The sequence below is a fragment of the Vombatus ursinus genome, unplaced genomic scaffold (assembly GCF_900497805.2).
Source record: "Vombatus ursinus unplaced genomic scaffold, bare-nosed wombat genome assembly UNPS02015175.1, whole genome shotgun sequence".
Classification (NCBI taxonomy): domain Eukaryota; kingdom Metazoa; phylum Chordata; class Mammalia; order Diprotodontia; family Vombatidae; genus Vombatus; species Vombatus ursinus.
In genome coordinates this window covers 21,538,841-21,560,991 of record NW_020954953.1, presented here as the reverse complement: position 1 = coordinate 21,560,991, position 22,151 = coordinate 21,538,841, and the positions used below count along the sequence as shown (strand labels likewise).

Genomic DNA, 22,151 nt, shown 5'->3' with positions numbered 1-22,151 from the left:
ATTGGATTTTTACTGGCAACTCCATTTTGCTTCCTCTTATACTGTTTTATTAAATTAAAATAGTTTTAATGGGTGGCCAGCAATATTGGATATAGAAGTGAAATAGACGAGCATTCATATTGTGAAATAGAAAATAAGCTATGAGTTCATTTAAAATTTTAATTGCTTCTAATTAAATAGATTGGTGGAGTGGTGAGAGAGAGGGAGCAAATGCAGAAATACTTGTCCTAATGTTTATTGATGACTAACCTGCCTCTTCAGTTTTGTATTCCCAATTCACACGATGCACAGAAGAAATTCGCCTAGCTACACTTTGGTATTAAATTGGCTGAAGTTTGATATCCAGTTAATAATTCTGTCATACCAGGCAGAGAGATTGGTATTTGTTAGCTGAAATGTGAAGAATGAACAGTCTCAATTTGTGTTAAAGGGTCTTTGATGGCATTGGATCATGTATACTCTACAAAGAATCCATTGTTGAGAGAGACCAGAAGTGCATTAAAGCTCTTGAAAGGTTAAAATGTGGATCAGCCTTCTCTAGCATGTAGTTTTACCCAGAAAATCTGTTTGAGCTAGTACCAGTGTTCTGGTACCAGTAAGTTAAATTTATTTGATAGAGATGGATTGACAGAGGTAGAAAAGATGGTTAATACTTGGAGGATACCAAAAAAAGATCCTGAGCGGTTGGAGTGATGGGCCCAAACTACCAATAAGAAATAGAAAGATAGTTATTCTTTACATTAAAAATAAGCTTCAGAAGTACAGAATGGGGAACATCTGGTTTAACAGCTGGGTTACAAGAGGGATGCCTGGGGGTTTGAATTGCAAAAAAAATTGAGTTCAGCCTTGAGCTACATAAATACAGCTACAGTATCCAGATCAAAGGAGTTAATAGTTCTGTTGTGTTCTCCAGTAATCATATCACAAGATTGTGTTCTCCTCCAAGAGATGACTTTTAGGAAGGCCATTAGCAAACTGGAGTGCATTCAAAGGAGAGTGGACAAGATGGTGAAGTATCTGGAAATTCACAAAATGTTCAGCCTGGAGAACAATGAAAAATTGGGACTGTTTGGAAGGTGGGAGAGGGATTAAGTTATTTTATGAAAGTGGAACTGGAGCCAATTGATGGACAGTTTTCAGAGGTAGGTTTCTGCTTAGTAAAGGCAAGAACTTTCTTAAAAATTAGAGCCGTCCGAAAATAGAATTGGACTGCCTTGTTAGATAATAAGCTCCCCCTCACAAGAAGTGGTCAAGGTGGATGAATTGCCTTGGATTGATAAGAGTATAGAATATATATTGGATTAACCCTCTTCTAAAGAGCTTCATCTTGATGACGTAACCAACAACGGTCTTGGCCCTTCATTCTTTCAGTATTCAAACCTCACCAAGAAGGAAGAAGGGCAGCTAAGGTAGCATAGTGGATAGAGTACCAGGCCTGGAGTCAGGAAGATGCCTCTCTTCCCAAATTCAAATCTGGCCTTCAACACTTACTGGCTGTGTGACTCTGGGCAAGTCACTTAACCCTGTTTGCCTCAGTTTCCTGATCTGTAAAATGAGCTGGAGAAGGAAATGATAAATCACTCTCTCTTTGCCAGGAAAACCCCAAATGGGGTCACAAAGAGTTGGATGTGACTGAACAACAACGACGTGAAGAAAGAGAAGCTAGAGGAAATTGAGCATGAGAGTTCTACTATGGCCAGACACCAAATTTTCACTAGAAAATGTTTATATGACTGATTGATGACTGGCCTCCATATGTCTACACTAAGATGAATAATGTTGCATTGAAACCGTATAAAACAAATGCTCAGCAGTGACAGAGATAGGAAGTTGTTTGTCCTATCATACTGTCTCAAGAAACAAAGTCATATTTAAAGTAGGGGGTTCTTAATCCTTTTCTGAGTTAGGGAACCCTTTGGTAGTAGTGAAACCCGTGGACTCTTTCTCAGAATGTTTTTAAATGCACGAAATAAAATATGTAAGATTATAAAGGAAACCAATTAAATTGAACTACAGTTATAAAAAAAATTTTTTTTTAATGTTCATGGGCCCCAGGTTAAAAGCCTCCATTAAAAGGCATCATGTTTAAAAAAAGCACAAAAAAAACAACCAGAACTTTTAAAAAAGCAAAACAAATATCCAAACAACTATCCCAACGAAGTATGTTCTCCAAAGACTTAATAAAAAACATCTAATAATAACTGCAGTTGATAGTATATGGCACTTGCTACTTCTGTAGCTTACTGATTATTAACAGAAAGGAAAAACTCATCATACTCAAAGGCCAATCCTTTGGTATCCATCTTGTCCATTGTATCTTACCGTTTTTAGTCTCATTTTTATTCATGGTACTTGCTTTCTTTTTGGTCCTCCTTCCTTGACTCTCCATCATTTCCTACAGGTTTTTCTATGTTTATCTGAATTCTTCACACTGATCATATAACCCATGATACTACTAATAGCTAGCAGTTAAAAAGTGCTTACTTTATGCCAGGCACTGTGCTAAACACTTTGTGAACTTTATCTCATTTGACCCTCACAATATCCCTGGGAGGTAGATGCTATGATTATCTCATTTTACAGATAAGGAAACTGAGGCAAACAGATTAAGTGACTTGCCCAGGGTCACTCAGCTCGTAAGTATCTGAGGCTGGATTTGAACTCAGATCCTTCTAACTCTAGGTTCTACCTACTGAGCCACCCATCGGCCTCCTATCAACACACTCATTTCATTACATTCACAGACCACACTTCAGCCATTCTCCAGTGTTGGGACACATGTTTTGGTTTTGTTTTTTGTCATTGCAAACAATGATTCTGTAAATATTTTTGTACATAGGAGTTATTTTTTTTTCACATTGTTATAAACCTGGAAGGTGGGGAATAACATAAACTTAGTGGGCTCAGTAGATCAGAAGCTATGAACAGATGAATAATTTTCCAATACAATTCCTAATTGCTTTCCTGAACATTTGGACCAGTCCCTAGCTCTACCAGCAATAAGTTAGCACACCTGTCTTTCCATAGCCCATCAACATTGAATTTCCTAATTTTTTTTTCACCGTCTCTTGGAGCATTACTTTTTAAAAACCATTTCAGCTGTTTATTAGGTGTTGCCCTTGCCCATAGCCTCATGTAGCTGTGAGATTTAAAAAAAAATAATAAGATGAATTTCTGCTGACAGTCTAGCTTGTGAAGCAAAGCAATGTGTTATATATATATTTATATATTTCAAATGAGACTCTACCTGGTTGCATTCCATTTACTTTGCAGGTGGGAGCTGTTTCAAAGCACAGAGACACATTAATGCAGAGCTTATAAAACCAGAAAGGCAATTCAAAACGGCATATTAAAATTGTACCACTGTTTTTATAGCTCATTATTGGTTAACGTTAAAGCCCCTTTGAACTAAATCCTCACACAGTAGGATATCAAGTATTAAATTGAAATTTTCTTTGCATTTGGATTGTCTTCCAAATTAAAAATATAGTTTGGTCAAACTAATTGGATGGATACCCTCACTCGGACAGTGACACAAACTTAGAACTGTCCCCACCTCACGAGGTTGTTGAGAAGCTCAAATGATTTAATATTTCAAAAGCATAGGGCGTGGCACATAGTAGGCTCTATATAAATACTTATTCTCTTCCCTTCTCCATTATGTGGGAAAGAACTTTGGGATCATCTGCTCCCTTATTTTTACTGAATGAGTTTAACTGAATGACTTTTAACTAATTTTAACTTAACTCCCACATTTTCACTTATCTGACTGAAGCCCAAAGACTGAGTCAGTAACTTGCCGAGGTCATGCCCGGCCAGAAAGAATGATGGTAATGGAATTTCACAGAGTAGGAAACAACTGTATATTTGACTGCATACATATGTCATTCGATGAGCTAAACTGGCAGTCACAATGGCTTTGAGAATTGAGTTTTTGTTCAAATGGGAATTTCTGCTTCTTGTACTTCTCCCTTCCCCCTTTGTTGGAAAGGTTTTCTATCTGCTTTTGTATCAGGGCATTTCTAAGTATTGGAAAGGTCTTATCATCCAGATATTTTAAATGTGTTAAAAGTTGCTGAAGTGGCACCTTTGGAAGAAAAGCTGGAATGTTCAGAAACAGCTCTGACATTTTAAATGATTATGAAAGGTCAGGCAACCTAATCTCGGTGGTAGTAGGATAATCCTACTCAAACTAACTTTTGTGTAAATGCAGGTGTGATAATATGGGGATTAATATGTTATCGACTATATTTACTGCCCCAAATGCAAACATCCAAATGCTATAATCAGAATTCCTCCTTCTATTTTAAGTTACTTTTTAAATTCTAAAGTACATAAGGAATCTGATGCCTTTGGAATGTGACTTCCAGCAGTGCATAGCTCTGGTAGCTAAGGGTAAAGCTGATTACTTTGTCCATGAAGATTTAAAGGGATAATACATTTCCTTGCCTATATAGTACAGGGATGGAAGAGGGCAGGGTAGATAGTGTAGATCAGGGGTGGGGAACTTGTGGCCTTGAGGCCACATGTGGTCTTCTAGGTGCTTGGGTGCAAGCCTTTTGACCAAGTCTAAGTTTTACAGAACAAATCTTTTTATAAGGCTGTGCTTTGAGAGGTAATTTAAAATGCTAACCAAAGTTCTTCTCAGAGACAAATCTTAGGTCTAGTTTCCATTTAAATAAATGAGGAGGGGGGAAGAGAAAGACGTAGAAATAATTTTAAAGCTAAAAAAGTGCAGCAGTAAATCACATATTACACGTTAACTTGCCCAGTATTTCATCATAAAACTCATTACCTTGCCCTTTATACTGCCAAATCTTGTGGGCTTTACATAGTGCTTTAGTAACGTTTATAACCAGAATTGATAAGCCAAGTTTTAAAATGTTTTTTGCTGAGTTAAGGAGTTATTCATCTTCTCAAAACTCTTCTCTCTACATTTGGCATTATCAGTTGAGAAGGCGTTTGAGTTTAGGGCTCATTATGTCCGACTAGGTCATAGATATCTAGAACTGGAAGGAAGGTGTCTTGGACTATAGAATCCAGTCTCTCCATTTTAAGGATGAGGAAACAGGCCCAGGTCACGCAGGTGAGTAGTAGTAAGTGGCAAGGCCAGAACTTGAACTAGTGTCCACATTATTCCAAATTCAGTGCTCTTTTTTTCCTTCCGGGTCAATGTGTCTCAATTTAGAGCAGTTAGTAATTCAAGCTTTCAGCTGAAAATTGTTTATGAGGAGGGTTTATGTCATATGGCCTAGTTTGGGCTTCTCATTCATACTAGAATATAGTTTTCAATAATCATTACTAACTTTCAAGTTTAGGTGTTTGAGATTTTCTCTTGGTGTGTGTGGGGGGGAAGAGTTAAAGGTCTTTTTTGTTTATTTGTTTGTTTCTTACACTATTATAGTCATAACAGTTAAACAAAATCAAACTATTCAGGACAGAAACTTTGTGGCCTGATCTGACAGACTACGGAACAAGCTGTACTTGTATACATGCCTCTAGTGAGAGGAGGAAAGTTTGTTTCATCATTTTACCTCTGGAGCCAGTGGCTTTGATTCTTTTCATTTATCTTGTGGTAGTCACTATGTATTTTGTTATAAAGTTTTGTTTTCTTTGATTTGGATTCATTCAGTTCGATTCAGTAAGCTTTTCTTTTTTTTTAATTAATTAATTAATTTTTAGTTTTCAACATTCACTTCCATGAGATTGAGTTCTAAAATTTCTCCTTCCCTAAGTCAGCTTTTCTTAAGCACCTACTGTGTGTCAGTGATTATACCATGCACTGAGGATGTACAGAGTCAAAAAATGAAACTCTTCCTGCCCTCAAAGAGTTTGCAGAATTGTTTAAGTTCATGCAAGTCTTACCATGTTACTTGGAACACTGCCCATTTTGTTGTTTCTTATGACGTGGTATTTCATTGCATGCTTGTGTCTTTTTTCAGCCACTTTCCATTTGAAGGCCCACCCATTTGTTTTTATTTTTGGCATATTTGAGGCATTATTTTTGCCTCTTTGGTGTAGCTATTCAGAGACTGCTGGGTCAAAAGATAGGAACATTTTAATAACTTTTCTCCAGTTTGCTTTTTAAAAATTTTTTAATTTTTTTTTTGCTTTTTTTTTTTTTGGTGAGGCGATTGGGGTTAAGTGACTTGCCCAGGGTCATACAGCTAGTAAATGTCAAGTGTCTGAGGCTGGATTTGTACTCAGGTCCTCCTGACTCCAAGGCCAGAGCTCTATCCAGTGTGGCACCTAGCTGCCCCTCAGATTGCTTTTTTTTTTTTTTTAAAAAGATTTCCCTACATCAGGTTTAATCAGCCTTTTTATGAAACAAGGTTACTTGTTTTTGGCTTTATGAATATTTTATTTTATTTTATTTTATTAGCATTTTTCTATAGGTTAAATTTATTCTTAATATTTTATAGGTATAAAAGATCTGTGGCTTGCAAAATGTTGGCAAGTGGTCAGAGGTCACTGACTCAGGATCACAATTTTTCGCTAATAGGATTGAGCTCAGAGTTCTTACTTTGTTTTTTAACAAAAGCAACAGTGAATTAGCATTTATTCATCCAGTTTCCTAGTCCCTTTGACCAGCACGAGTCTGTCAGTCAGATGGTAGCTAACTCAGGTTGGTTGTCAGATCTATGGCAGGGAAATAGGGTGAAGGTTACCGGCCTCTTCACCATGACCTGCAACCAGCTATAATAGCTAAACAATTTTAAAAAATCTGTGGGTCCTCAATTTTTTTTATTAGATTACTCACATTTGGTGGTGCAAGTCTTCCCATTTTGAATTCTTTTATTTCCCAGAACTGTGATAATGTAAGTGTTAGATCAAAGACACTGAGTCCAGTGAAAAAGGGTAATTTTAGCCAAATGAAGCAAGCAGAGCCAACAATATACATATTGTACATTGTGGTGAATATATACATAACAGTGTACATGGAAAGAACTATGGGGGAGGGGGTTTGAGAGGCAGAGGTAATAATAGGTTTGCAGCTGAGGATATGCAAAAGAATTTGAAGTTTGGGGGAAGGTTAGGAAAGGTTTCTTATAGTACCTGGTACCCACCTGAGTGTGCTTTGAAGAAAACTGGGGTTCTAAGCATTAGAAATGAGGTGAAAGCCCATTTCAGAAATGAGCGACAGCCCATGCAAAGTCATGGAAGGAAGGAAATATGCATTTATTAAACATTTACTATGTGCCAAGCACTGTGCTACATGCTGGGGATGGGGTGTGTGTGTGTGTGTGTGTGTGTGTGTGTGTGTGTGTGTGTGTGTAAGAGAGAGATCTATATATATAAATCTTTGTTTTTGCTTGCATATAGATATGTCTTTGTAGCTATGTATATGTAGATCTGTATATATATATTGATATGCAAACAAAAAGAAAATCCTTGCCCTTCAAGAGCTTGCATTCTAGTGGGGGGAGATAATATATGAAAAGGGGGAGAAAAAAAGGCGTAGTGAGTAGTAGAGTTGAAGATAGCCAGGTTGGAAGCATGGTTTCAAAGTTCAGACACCTGGAACAGGGCTGGGAGAATAATGAAGGCTGGCTGGGTGCCTCCACAAAAAAGGAATGGAAACAAGAGATGGAATGTAGGATTGGGGAGGAGAAAGGGGACATCAACTTGTAGGCCATTTTGACTGGAACCAAGAGTGGGTGTAGGAGAGTAATACAAAATAAGACTGGAAAGGCATCTCTGTAGACCTGTTTAGTGTTTTTGATATGACATATGTTATATTCATCAGTGTATATATTTTAGAAAATCAGAGCTAATGCACTGTAATGAATCCTAGAGTAATTAAAGTATGTTCACTTCTGCTAGTGCCAATTTGGGTATTGAAATGACCCCCGAAAATGGGGTCTTACTAATTAGAATTAGATATTCATCCTTATTAGGGGGTCTGTAGCTTAAGGAACCTAAGATGAGCAGACCCCACTAAACCATTACAAGCAAATAAAAATGGGACATTAAAATCCAGGATCTGTCTAGTGTTGATCTCAGTTCTGACAAATTGCTTAGGGTAATTTTACATCTACTGGTATTTCAATCTCAAATTAAGTCCTTGGTTAACTCTCATGTGATGGAAACCAGTGATTTACTTCCTTGTGTTACAAGTGGAGATAAAGGCTTGACTGACCTTGACATTAAATTCATTTTTTTTAACAATTTACTTTATAACCACAAGTTTGGGGGTTAGTTGTCATTTCAACTTTGGTGAAAGTCTACTAGGATTATTTCCTTTTCCAAAAAAAAGCCCCCGAGACACGAAATTTTCTGTACACTCAGATATACATACACCAGCACTTTTTAAATCTTTGTCCAACTCGGGAACAATTTATCCCTGGCCCCATGTTCAAATGACCAGATGAGGATTGGCCCTTTTTATTATTCTGTCCCTTTCTGATTCCTCTAAATTTGGCTAATTATTTGTTAACCTAGTGTCTGGTTCCATGACAGGGACAGAGGGAATGGCATAGGGAAAGAAACGGGAAAATTCTGTTAGGTGCAACCTATAATCTGTCACTCTTGGTTTATGATGTTATGCATAATCTGGAGACTACTTTTGTTATTGCAGTATTTGACTTTGGGGCTGGTCTTTCCATTCTCATGTGTACCCTTAGAAATGTAATCAAAAGGGAGAAACCTGCTTTCTTACGGCTTCTAGACAGACATTTTGCAGCTGTTTTATTAAGTCACCATCAGTTTGCAGTGAAAAAAACTCAGAATTCCAACTGTAATCCATTGAAATGTTTAAAAATTTGTCTAGTTTTGCTTGCTAATAAATTTTGGTATGCTGTTTGAATTGTGGGCTTCAGATAGGAAAAGAAACATTAGAGGAAGTCTGGCTTACCTCATACTTTTTTTCTATGTGTAACAAGAACAACAGAGAGTTATAAGGGAACACAACTTAAAACCCCTATTTACAGTAATTCTATTTTCCTTAATGTGTGGAAAAAATTATCTTTCAATGCTCAGAAATGTGAGACTTGAGAATGTCAACTCCTTGTGAGCAAGGAGTATTTGCCCTTTTATTTCCAGCATTTAATACAGAATCTTGAATAGAGTAGGCTCTTAAATAAGCATTGAGTTGAATTGAGAACCACCATTTGGTCCCCAGGTTGTCATCAAGGAGCAGTGGATCCAGTTGAGCTAAATCACTGTCCCTACCATGTAGGAAGCCTCCTCCTCTGAGAACTCTGGTATATGTCTTACATGTTCCTAGTTATTCAGATGTGAGCTCCTTGAAGGTTGGGACTCTACTTTTGCCTTTCTTTGTCTCTCTGTCCACTTACATGGTGCCAGATTCATAGTGGGCACTTAATAATGCTTGTTGACTGACTGGCTCAGAGACTGTTGCATTAAGGCCTTTTAGCCTGGAAAAAAAAAATTAGTGACCTCATAAATGGAAACTGAAATTGAGCCTTGCTTTAGTTCTGAGGGCCCCAAACCCATAGAAACTGCACACTTGCTCCCCCTCCCCTCCTTAGCAACCTTTGTTCAGAGTACACAGGATTAAAATTACCCAATCAACTGCCAAAACTGAGTGGTGGGATCTGCTTCAAGTTAGAGAAACTGAGCTTCCAAACTTGTCTAGACAAGTCATTTTTCTAAATTAATTTGCTCCCTGGGTGGTTCCAGGAAAAGAAACAATGCTTTATTAACCTCTGCTTTCAGACTTTTTAATCAGTTTTTGGAAAAGCAGCTTTGGTCTAGCTATGAATGTGTTTTCTTAGAGTGAAGTGATGGCAACTTGGAGTCCAAACTTTGTGTGTGTGCCAACTTGGTATTATCATCATCAAGTGTCTTAGTGCGATTTCTGGATACGTTTTGTAATTTATATTGAAGATAGATGTTTGGGAAGGGCATAGCACTGCTGTGGTAGTGTCAAACACCTCCACCAAACCTTTATCGAAGGCCAGGGGTGGGCTGAAAATCAAGTCCTTGGTTAATGTACTTTTCTCTGGTTTGTATTTCAGATCAATGTCCGTGTTACTACCATGGATGCAGAGCTGGAGTTTGCCATCCAGCCCAACACTACTGGGAAGCAACTCTTTGACCAGGTGAGTTACCTGCATGCCTTTATGAGTCTGAAGGGGAGAACTTGGATTTCACAAAATGAACATGTTTCTCTTTCCTGCTAAACTTATTACATTCATGGATAGGAGGTGTTTTCTATTTAAAGATTTCTACACACACACACACACACACACACACACACATATCATTACACCATACATATATGCATATACACATGTAATTACTCACGTATACATATACATAATTATACGTGTACATATACATACATACATATATATGTGTGTGTGTGTGTATATATATATATATATTTTTTTTTTTCCTTCTTCCACAAAGAAAGCTAACATTATGGTCAACTCTGTATGGTAACCTATAGGAACAGCAGATTTAAGAGGCAGGTTAAGCCCTGGCGTGCTTACTGACTGCAAGAGTCAGTATGCCCAAAGAGAATTTCTACTCACTCTTAGACTCTCCATGGTGGAACAGGGTTTTTTCAACTGAGTTTGAAAATGCATGCTCCCTTCACAAACCAGCCTGCCCTCCTCAACCTGATTCACCTAGAGCAGGACTCCTGAGCCTGGATTTTGTCACAGACCACTTTGGCAGTCTGGAACTAGCTTGGAATAAGGTTTTTAAAACATAAAATACACAAGATTACAAGGAAAACTGATTATATTGAAATTAAGGTATCAAAATAGTTTTTTTTAAATTGTGATATAGTTCATGGACCCCCTGAACTCTGGACCACAGTAGTCCAAATAAATGACAACAGACCTGAAGCTTCCAAGGAGAAGTAAAGCATCTCTTTAATCTAACACATTTGAATCCATTGGTTTCCAAGCCATTCTCTAGCCTCTTCCAGTCTTGCATGTACCACGTCTGTTGTTAAATTCAGCAAACATTTATTAAAGTATCTTCCATGGCAGGAGTACTCTGCTAGAAAATGAAGGAAATGGCATGAGAAATCATTCCTTCATGGAGTTTAGGACATAGTAGGGAGAGATGAGGCCCTGACTTTGATTAGTATAACAAATAGCCATACTTAAGTGCTATTGAGAGAGTACAAATCATAGTGTTTTGTGATGTCCAAGAGGAGAAGGTTTTACTGATAGAATAATCAAGGAATGCTTACTGGAGGAGATAGGAAAAATTTTTTTTAAATTAAAAAAAAAAAGAATGGGTAAAAATGGCAAGATTAAGCATTCTAAGCATGAGAAGTAGCATAGAGAGCCGTAAGGGGAAGAAAAGAGAACATAAGGTAGGCAGAAAACCTGGTGTGGCTGGAGTGCAGTATACATAAAGGGAAAGAGGTCTTAGATAAGGTTGGAAAGGAAAGATGATTCATGAGATGGTAGAGGATCTTGAATGCTAAATATGTCTGAACTTTACTCAGCAGAAAGCCATTGAACGTGGACAGTGCCATAATGTGACTTACGTCCAAGGAAAATTAGTCTGTCAGTGATGTGAAGGGTAGTTTAGGGGGGTAAGAGTGTAGGCAGACAAGGAATACCTATTAAGAGGCTACTATGATAGTTTAGTTGGGTAAATTATGATCTTCCTCACTTAAAAAAAGAAAAAAGGTGGAAAGTCCGACAAACAGGTAAACTTTTAAAATGCCTTCACTGTTTACCTATGTCTTAGTTGATAAGCTTCCTTTGGAAAATAGTGACTTCTCTGGTGTTGGAGGTCTTTAAACAGACATCGAGCGGCCACTTGTCAGAGAAATTGGAGATGAGATGAATGATTTGGGCAAGAGTTAAAGTGGATGACTGCTGAGGTCCCTTCTCTCACTAAGACTCTGTGACACAGTCTCATTGAAGCATTGATTTAAAGCTGGAAAGAGGCTTAGATCATTGAATCCAGCCCTTTCATTTTGTAGAGCTTAACTATTTTTAGGAAATTAGGAAATTTATATGAAATATTTCTAGGAAATTATGAATCCAGAAGGTTCCATGACATCCATATGTTATTGAGTATGAAGTAACAGCTGGGATTCAAACCTAGGTTCTCTGACTCCAAATTAATTTTCCTTCACCTAGACCATGTTGCTTCCAGCCCTTTCTGGTAGTTTATGTATATTGGTGCTCGATTTTTTAAAAAAAATTAATAATGGGGCAGCTAGGTGGTGTAGTGGATAGAGCACCGGCCCTGGAGTCAGGAGGACCTGAGTTCAAATCTGGCCTCAGACACATAACACTTACTAGCTGTGTGACCCTGGGCAAGTCACTTAACCCCATTGCCTAACCAAAAAAAAAAAATTAATAACGTGATTGACGTTCTTGTGGTGCTTAGGATTGAATGGCTTGGGGATACTCTGATACCTCCGAAGGCAGTGTGGTCTACTGAGAAGAGCACAGAATTTGGAGTCAAGAGACTTAGCTTTTGGTCCTGGTTCTCTCACCCAACCTCAGGCAAATCTTTGCACCTCAGTTTCCTCTTCTGTAAAGAAGGAAAATAATATATTTCATTACTTCACAGGGTCATTGTGAAGACCAAATGAGATCATCCATTGCCAAGCGTTATTCAGATGGGAGCTTAGCAGTAGTCAACTATGGCATGGTGGATAGATAGAGCTACATTTATATAGCACCTGCTGTATACCAGGTAGAGAAGGAAATGGCAAACCACATCAGTATCTTTGCCAAGAAACCCTCAAATGGGGTCATGAAGAGTCAGACAAAACAGAAATGACTGAACAACAACAAAGACTATGTGCTAGGTACTCTGCTAAGCTCTTTACAAATATGATCTCATTTGATCATCACAGAAACCATGAGAGGTAAATGCTATTATTATTCCCATTTTACAGTTGAAGAAACTGAGGCAAACAAGGTAAGGGACTTGTCCAAGGAAGGTCACATCTAGCAAGTGTCCGAGGCTGGATTTGAACTCAGGTCTTCCTGACACCAAGTCCAGAGCTCTATCTATGCCATCTAGCTGCCTGAAAGAACACTGGACCTGATTGTCTGTGAGAATACTGGACTTCAAGGTAGTCCTGAGTTTGAACCCTGCTTCTGATACTTAATAGCTATGTGACCTTGGGCGTGTCAGTTAACTTCTTTTGGCCTCAGTTTCTTCATTTGTAAAGTGAGGATAATAATAGCACTTATGTAGATTAGACAGTTGTTATGTGGAGCAAATGATAAGGTGATGCATTTTGCAAACTTAAAGGCATAGATAAGTGTTAACCCTTTGCAGGGTAGTAATACACATCTCTGATGGTCATGAGCTGGAGAGAACTGATATAGTAGGAGCAGAATTCCCCTCCCATAGCCTCAGCTGTAAGAGGAGAGACCATGGTGGGCGTGGTCACTCTGGTATTCCTTGCATTTCCTATTCAGCCTCCAAGAATGGCCGTGGTGCTTCCTGGCACCATTTCTGTGTCCCTAAGAAAATTGATCTCCATGGATGGCCCAGCACGTCCCTTCTGTTCACGTTTGGGACAGTTTCTAATTTCAAGATCCTTATGCTTGAGTAACTGTGAATAGAAGAAATGGTGATTTAGAGAGAGTAATTTAAAGGTCTGCTTCTTGCCTTGTGCACTTTGAAATTACTATGTTAGCCAAATATTCTCCTTCTCTTCCCCTTGTTCCAAAATAATGGCAAATCTGATCTAATCTTACTATTTTAATTTCAAATTTTTTTCTTGTTCTAAGAGTGATTGTAAAGTGTTTACTTGCTTCTCGTTTGGTCCTACTCTTTATGTTAGAAGTAAAAATACATTCTGCCTCCTTGTTAAAATTAGAGGCATTAACTAGTATTGATACTTCAATGGTTTCATTTTTCGTGACCTAACTTTTTTTCTAATTTCTTTCAAAACTACTTTACCGGCTTCTAACAAAAAAGACTGTATGTAGAATGCCTTTTAGCTGTCTAGGCAGACATGACTGAATAGTGTTCATTCTTGCTAAAAGTTTTGCCAACACGTTTTAAATGACCTTTTCAGATGGGTTTGGAGGGGTAGAGCCAACTAGGTCTGGCTCTAATTATGTGGTCTGTAGTGCCTTCTTTTTCATTATTGTGTTTGTCTTGTTTCCATTAGAAAAAACAACAACAACAACAACAACAACCTAGAGCTTCCCTTCATTTTTTTTTACCACATTACCCTAGTATCACCCTTGAATTAGTCTCTTAGGCTGTTTTCTGCCTTTAGCAGATGACTAATGATGGCCACTGCATGTATCATTGAAGTATCCAGGTGCATGGTCATTCTGGATGTCGTTGTGCTCAGTCAAGTATGTCCAGAGACCGGTCTTACTCCCTGGCCATCTGCACATGCTGCCTCCTTCTCCCTTGACAGTGTGGTACATGTCCACACTGATGTAAACATACCCAATAGAAAATCCCGTTTGGCTTTCAAAGCCCTTCATAATCTAGCCTTGCCACCTTTCTAGGCTTCCCACGCCTTTCCCAACCATCTCCTCCAGAATCCAGTGACATTGCCTTGCTGTGTTTCTATACAGTGTGCTGTGTTCCAGCTCTGGGCATTCATGCCTGGAAATCTGTCCTTCCTCATAAATGCCTCTCGGCTTCTGTAGCTTCGTCCCGGTCTCAGCTGAAGCTACACCTTCTGCACGAAGCCTTCCCCAGTCCTCCTTAATCTTAATGCCCTTCTTCTGAGATTATCTCCCATTTATCCCATCTTTATTTTGTCTTGTATATCCCATTAGCACAGTTTCCCCCATTAGATTGTGAGCTATGAAAGCAGAGACAGTTTTTTGTCTTTTCTTTGTACCCCAACACTTAACACAGTGCCTGGCACATAGCAAAAGCTTAAAAAATGCTTATTGACTTGTGTATTTATTTTGCTCTCTTCTTAAAAATAGAAAGGGGAGAGATCACACTTTGTCCATTGCACTCAGATTTAGCAGACTTGGTTTCATCTAGTCCTGTCACTATTTCCTTTCCATCTTTGGGCCTCAGTTTTCACATCTGTAAAATGAGGGGGGATAAGGCTAGGTGACCTTTCAGTTCCCAGCTACAGCATTCCATGGTTCTTTATCACTGCCCAACTTCCTTCTGTCTTCTTTATCCAAACAATGGGAATATCATGCTTGAGTCTGTTTTAAGCTTGTGAAAGAGAGAGGGCAGGGAAAGAGAATCTCATTTTACAACAGTGGTAGAGAAAATTAATTCCACCAGTAAGTAGCAAACCCCAGAAGGGGTTAGTCCAGAATCCAGTAATGGCACAGGACCAGATATACCGGACACAAAAAATAACTCTTGTCATCTTGTGTGTTTCTGAAATTTGTGCTCAGAATAGAGAGGGGTCAGGTGTGGAGAAGTGATGGAACCAGTATCAGTGTGCTTTCCACTCCACCTTCTCTCCAAGGTCCCTTTTGGCTCTAAACCAAGGATAGAACTGTGGAGAGTTTTTAAAAGTAGAAAAAATAAACATTGAGAGACTGGGGGCAGTGTATTATGAAGGACAAAGCACTAGAATTAGAGTCCTAAGACTTGGGTTTAAATCCTAACTCTGCTTCAGTTATCTTACGTGTAAAATAAAAGGGGGTGGGTTTGGACGAGATGGCTTTTAAGATCTAAATCCAACCCTAACTCCATAGTTCCAATTTGAGAAATTATTTTTTATCACTTTTACTGAAAGGTAATGAAGTTTAATTTTCTTTTTTTAAGGCATCTTCTAACTCCATCATTCATGACTTTCTACTGTCTGTAGCTGAATCTAGACAGCACAGAGAGATTTGCTTGGATTCCATGCCTATAGAAATCGCATTCTAGTGGTTCATTTACTTTGCTCACTGGGCTGCTGAAGCTTTTTATTATGATAATGGTTTCTGAAACCTCTTTCAGAATTCAAGAACTGCATAGTGGCCTGATTGGCTACCGTGGAACATTCTTTTGTGGCATTCTGGTATTGAGTGCTGAACTACACACTTACCTAGATAGAGGTCTGCAAGCAATTCTCTTAATCTTTAAATCTCTAGCATTTACATAATTCTTCAAGGTTTGCAAAGCATTTTACAGATGCTATCTTATTTAATCCTTATGAGCTAAGTACTGTTATCATCCCTATTTTACAGATAAGGAAACTGAGGCTGACAGGTTAAGTGACACAGCTAGTGAGTGAATGAGGCAGGATTTTAATTCAGGACTTTCTTATTCTAAGCCTATTCCTTTATACTACCTCGCTGTGAGTGGCAGCCATAATTTCTTCACCTGTACAGTGGGGGTCCTAATGCCTGACGCAGCCCACCCCTTGGTAAAATTGTTTATTATTATTATCATCCTCCTCTTTGTTGTAACAGTATCACTCTATGCTAGGCTGTACACATGCTTCGTGTTTCTACTTAGTCATGTTCCAAAATCCAGCCATCTCTTAAAATATTGCTGCCAAAATCTGTTGCAGACTCTAAGTCTCCCTTTTTATGAGCGTCCTATGAATATACGGCCTTAGTTATGAAAAAAAAATCCATATATCCCCGGGGCATGTACAGGTACAGCACTGGCTTCCTTTAGTGAATTCTTAAGGAATTGAATACTTAGACAGTTTCTGTTCTATTCCTAGTTTGAATGCTCTGAGCATCTTAGTTTATTGGGTGGTATAGAGGAGGTCTAGAAGCCTGTGCTAGAGGCCTCTGATATGTACCACACAGTTGGAAAGGCTGAATTCTAGCTAACCAGCCATCACCACATGGTCGTGATCTTGTCAGCCTCTGCTGCTCTTAAATATTATCTACTGAGTACTGGAAAGGTTGGAGTCTCTGTCAGAAGGAGTACCCAGAGCTGGCAGGATTACTGATTCTTCATTCATTCTTAAGGTATCTCTTTCCTTTCTCCCAATATTGCTAAAATATTACTGGAGAACAGGAATGAGGTCAGATAGAAAGGCATTGCCCCTTACAAAAAGGAGAAACCTCCTTACTAGTTTTATATTTATTATTATTGCTACTACTACTACTAATAACTAGCATTTATATAGCTCTTCAAGGTTTGCAAAGTTCTTTACAAATATTATCTCACATGATCCTCCTAATAAGGAAAGCAGGTGCTTTTGTTCTTATTTTATAGAAGAGGAAGCTAAGTAGATAAAGCTTGAGTGACTTGCCCAGGGTCACACAACTGTTAAGTGTCTGAAGCTAGATTTCAGCTCAGGACCAGTACTCTGTCCACTGTATGTCCTAGCTGTCCATATCATGCTTGTGATCACCCTACAGTGTCATGTTTTGCATGAGAGTCAAGTTGACCATTTTAATGCAGGAAATGTACTGTTGAGGGAAGGGACAGGCAGGGGCCAGGGGAGAAGATGGATCGATCTTGAAATAGAATATTCCTCAAAGAAGTTAGGTAAATGAATGTGTTAAGTGAAATTTATAGTATTCTGTACCCCAGGATACCAGATGGGTAACAAGTGTGCCCTTGTTCAGTGGCTACGGGAAAGTTTTCCCATCCAGGTCTCCAGTATTATGCTTTAACTTGTAGCTTGTCAACCTTGGACTCATCCCCAAAAGGAGTCATTTTAGTCATCTGAGGCAGATTTCCAGAAACGAATAGAAGCTGTACTATAGAAAAAGGCTTCTGTGGAACGGATGCCAACTTCTTCTTAGCTACTTGGAGCCCCCAGAGAGAGAATGTTGTCCAGATTTTCTTAACTCTTTTTTGGGTATTTTTGCTTCCAGTTTCTGCAAATCTTGATGCTTGTGGATTTAATTGATTTGAGGGAGAAGGTAGAATTTGTTTGACATTTGTCAAAAATAGGAGACAAGGTAATTAAAAGTGGGATTTTGCTCTGATTTTTTTTTTTTTTTAGAACATTGAGTCAAGGAAACTCTTGTTTTCTGGGAGTGGGAGGGACTGGGTGTTAGAGTAGAGGGAGAATATTATAATAAGCTTCTGAAATAACAGAATGGGAACTCCCTGACTCTGGGTTAGTAAGGTTTAGAATAACTTTTTTTTTTTATTCAGAGCTTACAGGAAGCTGGTGCATTGATTAGGCTTATGTATTTAGTATTTTTGAAATCACTCACAAGTATTGACTAAGTTCAGGGTCCATTTTATGTAAACCCATTTGTTAATTCATAGTTTCATTCTTTCATGAAGTAGATAATCTGAATTAGAAAAAATGTCTTGGGTGAGGCTAAGCAAACAACAGAAAGAGATAAAATTATACTCTGTGTGTGCGTGAGAGAGAGAGAGAGAGAGAGTGTAGAGGGGGTTATCACATAACTGCTACCCTGTAGTTTAAAAAAAAATGGGGCAGCTAGGTAGTGTAGTGGATAGAATGCCAGGCCTGGAGTCAGAGAAGATTCATCTTCGTGAGTTCAAATCTGGCCTCAGACACTTAATAGCTCTGTGACAAGTCACTTAAACTTATTTGCCTCAGCTTCCTCATCTGTAAAATGAGCTGGAGAAGGACGTGCCAAGCCACTCCAGTATCTTTGCCATGAAAACCCCAAATGGGATCACAGAGAGTCAGACACAACTGAACAACAGCAACAGAATTTTAAAAATAATCAACCCCAATATTGTAAGGGATAGACATTTACAAACCTCCAGAGGAGGAGAGAGAGTTGAAAGTATCTAGTATGTAAGCCCATGTAGTTAGTGTGGATGGTGAGAAGAAAATGAATAAGTAGGAAACCATATATGGTCTTTTAACTTGGACACTGCAGAAATTTACAAATGGATGTCCTCCACATGTTCATTAATATGGTTCTCAGGACGGTGTGATTGTTTCATGTATGTCTGTTAATAAATAATTCCGTTTTCATGTATAATTGATATCACAATTCCCTTCACAGTGGGTAGAGAAGGATTGGGAGGGAGAGAATTCAGAACTCAAAATTTAAAGAAAAATGAATGTTAAAAAAAAAAAGTTTGTTTTTTTTTAAATAGGATGACAAAAAAAAAATGCAGCCGGAACGGTCCTAAATTCAAACCGTGTGTGTTTTAATGGTGCATTTTCCTGGATAGACTCTTTCCATTGTAGAGCCAGCAGGCCCCTTAGGGATTCCAAACACCTCACTTTGCAGATGAGGAGGTGAAGCTGGGAGAGTAGAAGAAAACTTACCCAACATTCCACATACACAGCAGATGATTAGCAGAGTGAATCTCAATCACCATCTCTCAGTTTGTGGCGTGATCCTTTAGTTCATAAACTTGGGAGCTGGTACTGCAAAATCATTTTCCTTAAGAAGTAAGACTTTTCATTATAAATTTACAATAATTTCAAAATGCCTATTGACCTAATGGAATAGAGCGCATGCTTTAAAAGTGCTCTGTTTGATAAAGGAACTACCTTTGAGGTATGTCACAGAATCATGGGTTGTAGAGGACCCCTGAGGTGATGTTGTCGTGGTCTTATTCACCTCAGTCTTGTCTACAACATTTATAGTGGGTGGTCATCAAGAAGACTCATTTTCCTGAGTTCAAAATGGGCCTCAGATACTTACTAGCTGTGTGACCCCGGGCAAGTCACTTAACCCTGTCTGCCTCAGTTTCCTCATCTGTAAAGTGAGCTGGGGAAGGAAATAGCAAACCATTCCAGTATCTGCCAAGAAAACCACATAGACAGTACTGACATGCTGTGATCCACGAGGTCATGAATCAAACACGACTGAACAATAACACTTCTGAGCTAAGCATTTTTACAAAAATTATCTTATTTGATTCTCATAATCCTAGAAAGGTAGGTGCTACCTTCCTTTTACTAAGTTGGGGAAACTGAGGCAAATGAAGGTTAAGTGATTTGTCCACAGTGTCTGAGGCCAGATTTGAACTTCCTGATTCCAGGCCTAACACTCTATCCACTGCCTTTAGAGAGATGTCTAGACATCTAGGGGTAGGGAATCTGTGGCCTGGAGACCACATGTGGCCTTCTAGGTCCTTGGGTATGGCCTTTGACTGAGTCCAGATTTTACAGAACAGATTCTTTTATTAAGGGGATTTATTCTGTGAAGTTTGGATTCAGTCAAAGGGCCCCACTTGAGGACCTCGACGGTCACGTGTGGCCTTGAGACCCATCCCTGGTCTAGAGCCTTAAGAAGGTCTCACACATAGCCAACAAGAGTCAGAGTTGGAATTTAAACCCAGGTTTTCCTACCTTCAAGGTCCCTCTATCCACTGTGCCATCCTTTTTCTCAGAATGACAGAATTAAGATCCCAAAAGATCTTGACATGTTAGCTGCAAACCTACCAAGATGAAATTATTTAACAAGGATAAAATTTGTATACTTGTTCAAAAAACCGTATGGACAAGTATGGGGGGAGGAGGTGGGGATTTTCATAGTTAGGAAGTATGGAAGGAGATTGAACATAATCTTTGAAATCTGAATTTTTCTTCTTTTTCATTTTTGATTCCTATGAAATAAAAAAAATATATAACAGTCTAAATTCTGTGTCATAGATTAATCACTGCTTCTCTCACCAACCTTGCAACAGTGGATTTCTTTTTCTGTTTTATGTAAATTCCATGTAAAACTATAATGTTCTTTAAGAAAATGCTTTTGCTACTGAAATGGAGAAAAAGGCCCTTCTCTCCGGGCCTTAGTTTCCTCATCTGTAAGATGAGAGTGGTGGACAAGGTAACCTCTAAGGGCCTGTCCAACTCTAGCTTTTTATGAGCTTGGTCTACTTTGAACATCTGATTTCGGTTTAAAATGCAAATACCTGGTTTGGGACTTCTATCATCGTTAGATGGAGACTACTTTTTCTTTCACAACCTAAAAGAAACCACAAAATGTGTGGGGGTCCCCCAGAAAAAATGAGTAGCTTTTGAGATTGTCAGCATGTATTCAAAGCCTGGACTGACTGACCACAGATCATGTTTCCCAAATGTCTGTAAGTGGAATATGCCTTTAAGTCAGGATTAATCATTCCCCTCCTCCACACCGTGATATGAAGTTCCTGGCACTGGATGGTCATTATTTTCACAAACTAGTAACCCAGAAGCCAAAAATCTGCCTGTCACCCCTTGGTGAATATAAAACTTAAGCTTGCCTCTCTCCCAACCATCAGCATCACCACCCTGGAAATGTGCCACCATCTGTTTCCTGCCTTTCCAGACAATCACTTCTTCCCTTTCCTATCCTTAACTGTCAGATTCCTGGACCGAGTCATTGACAAGCAGAGTCACAACCAGAAACACACAAGGGTTTCTTAGACCAGTGTAGCGAGTGAGCCAGTCAGACTGATTATTCCCTTGGGAATGGGGCTAACTCTAGGAAAGCTGTATCATATGATGACAATCTGGTATTTCTGCCCATTTGGGAGAGACATCCCTCTATAATTGGCTTCTACATTTATATTTCCAGGTGGTTAAGACCATTGGCCTTCGGGAAGTATGGTACTTTGGCCTTCAATATGTGGATAATAAAGGATTTTCAACCTGGTTGAAGCTTGATAAAAAGGTAAATGAGGGTTAACTATTTACAGATTGTTAACCTGGGTGTGTTGGCTTGCTGATTTGACATTGACTGTTGATGAAGGCAACCTGAGCACGTTTTTTTTCTCCTTCTAGCCCTTCTCCTTTTCATTTGTCTAAAGCACTTTAAAAAAATTAGTCTTGCAGATTCCCAGTGAACCTGAAGTCCTGGGACCTAGGTACCTTAGGTATCTTAACTCCCTGCTTTCACTGAGTGGGTATGGTGTTTGATTATAAAATCATTATTTGACCTTGGGTTTGTTGGTTTGTTTTAATTAGAATGTACCAGAGAAACTAATTTGCTTCTGGGAAGATTAAAAAAGCAACAATTGGGTTTTTTTAAAGTGTTTTATAAAAGCATAATAACTTCGTGCCTCCTTTCTCAAGTTGGCTTAATTATGCTCAGGTGCTTAAGAAAAGTTGTTCTTATTTTTTAGCAGATCTGGGATAAAGTAAATTAAACATTAATATGAATTTTTTTTTCCCTAAACCACATCTTAAGGAGCAAATCCATTTTCCTCTAATAGCATATTTTCTCAAAGTTTAGCATAATATACCATAATGGAATTTGGCATGCAGCATGGCGGAAAAAGAGTCATTAGGTTTAAATATCAAGTTCTAGAGCCCTCTAGAGTTTAAATATCAAGCCCTAGACAAGCTGTCTGCCTCTGCCTAGCATACTGGGTGGTTCCCATGGTGTTTTGGATCTTGAGGCCCCTCTCTTGGCCTCAGT

At 38.7% G+C, this 22,151-nt stretch overlaps 1 protein-coding gene across 2 annotated transcripts in view; it reads left to right on the top strand.

Annotated features, from left to right (window-relative positions):
• The window catches only part of LOC114031458 (ezrin), a 71,686-nt gene that overhangs the window by 26,166 nt on the left and 23,369 nt on the right, over window positions 1–22,151 (top strand). For both annotated transcript variants that reach the window (XM_027846523.1, XM_027846524.1), the window contains 2 exons: window positions 9,981–10,064; window positions 21,309–21,404. In XM_027846523.1, coding sequence (XP_027702324.1) covers window positions 9,981–10,064; window positions 21,309–21,404 — 180 coding nt within the window. The remainder of the gene's footprint in view (window positions 1–9,980; window positions 10,065–21,308; window positions 21,405–22,151) is intronic.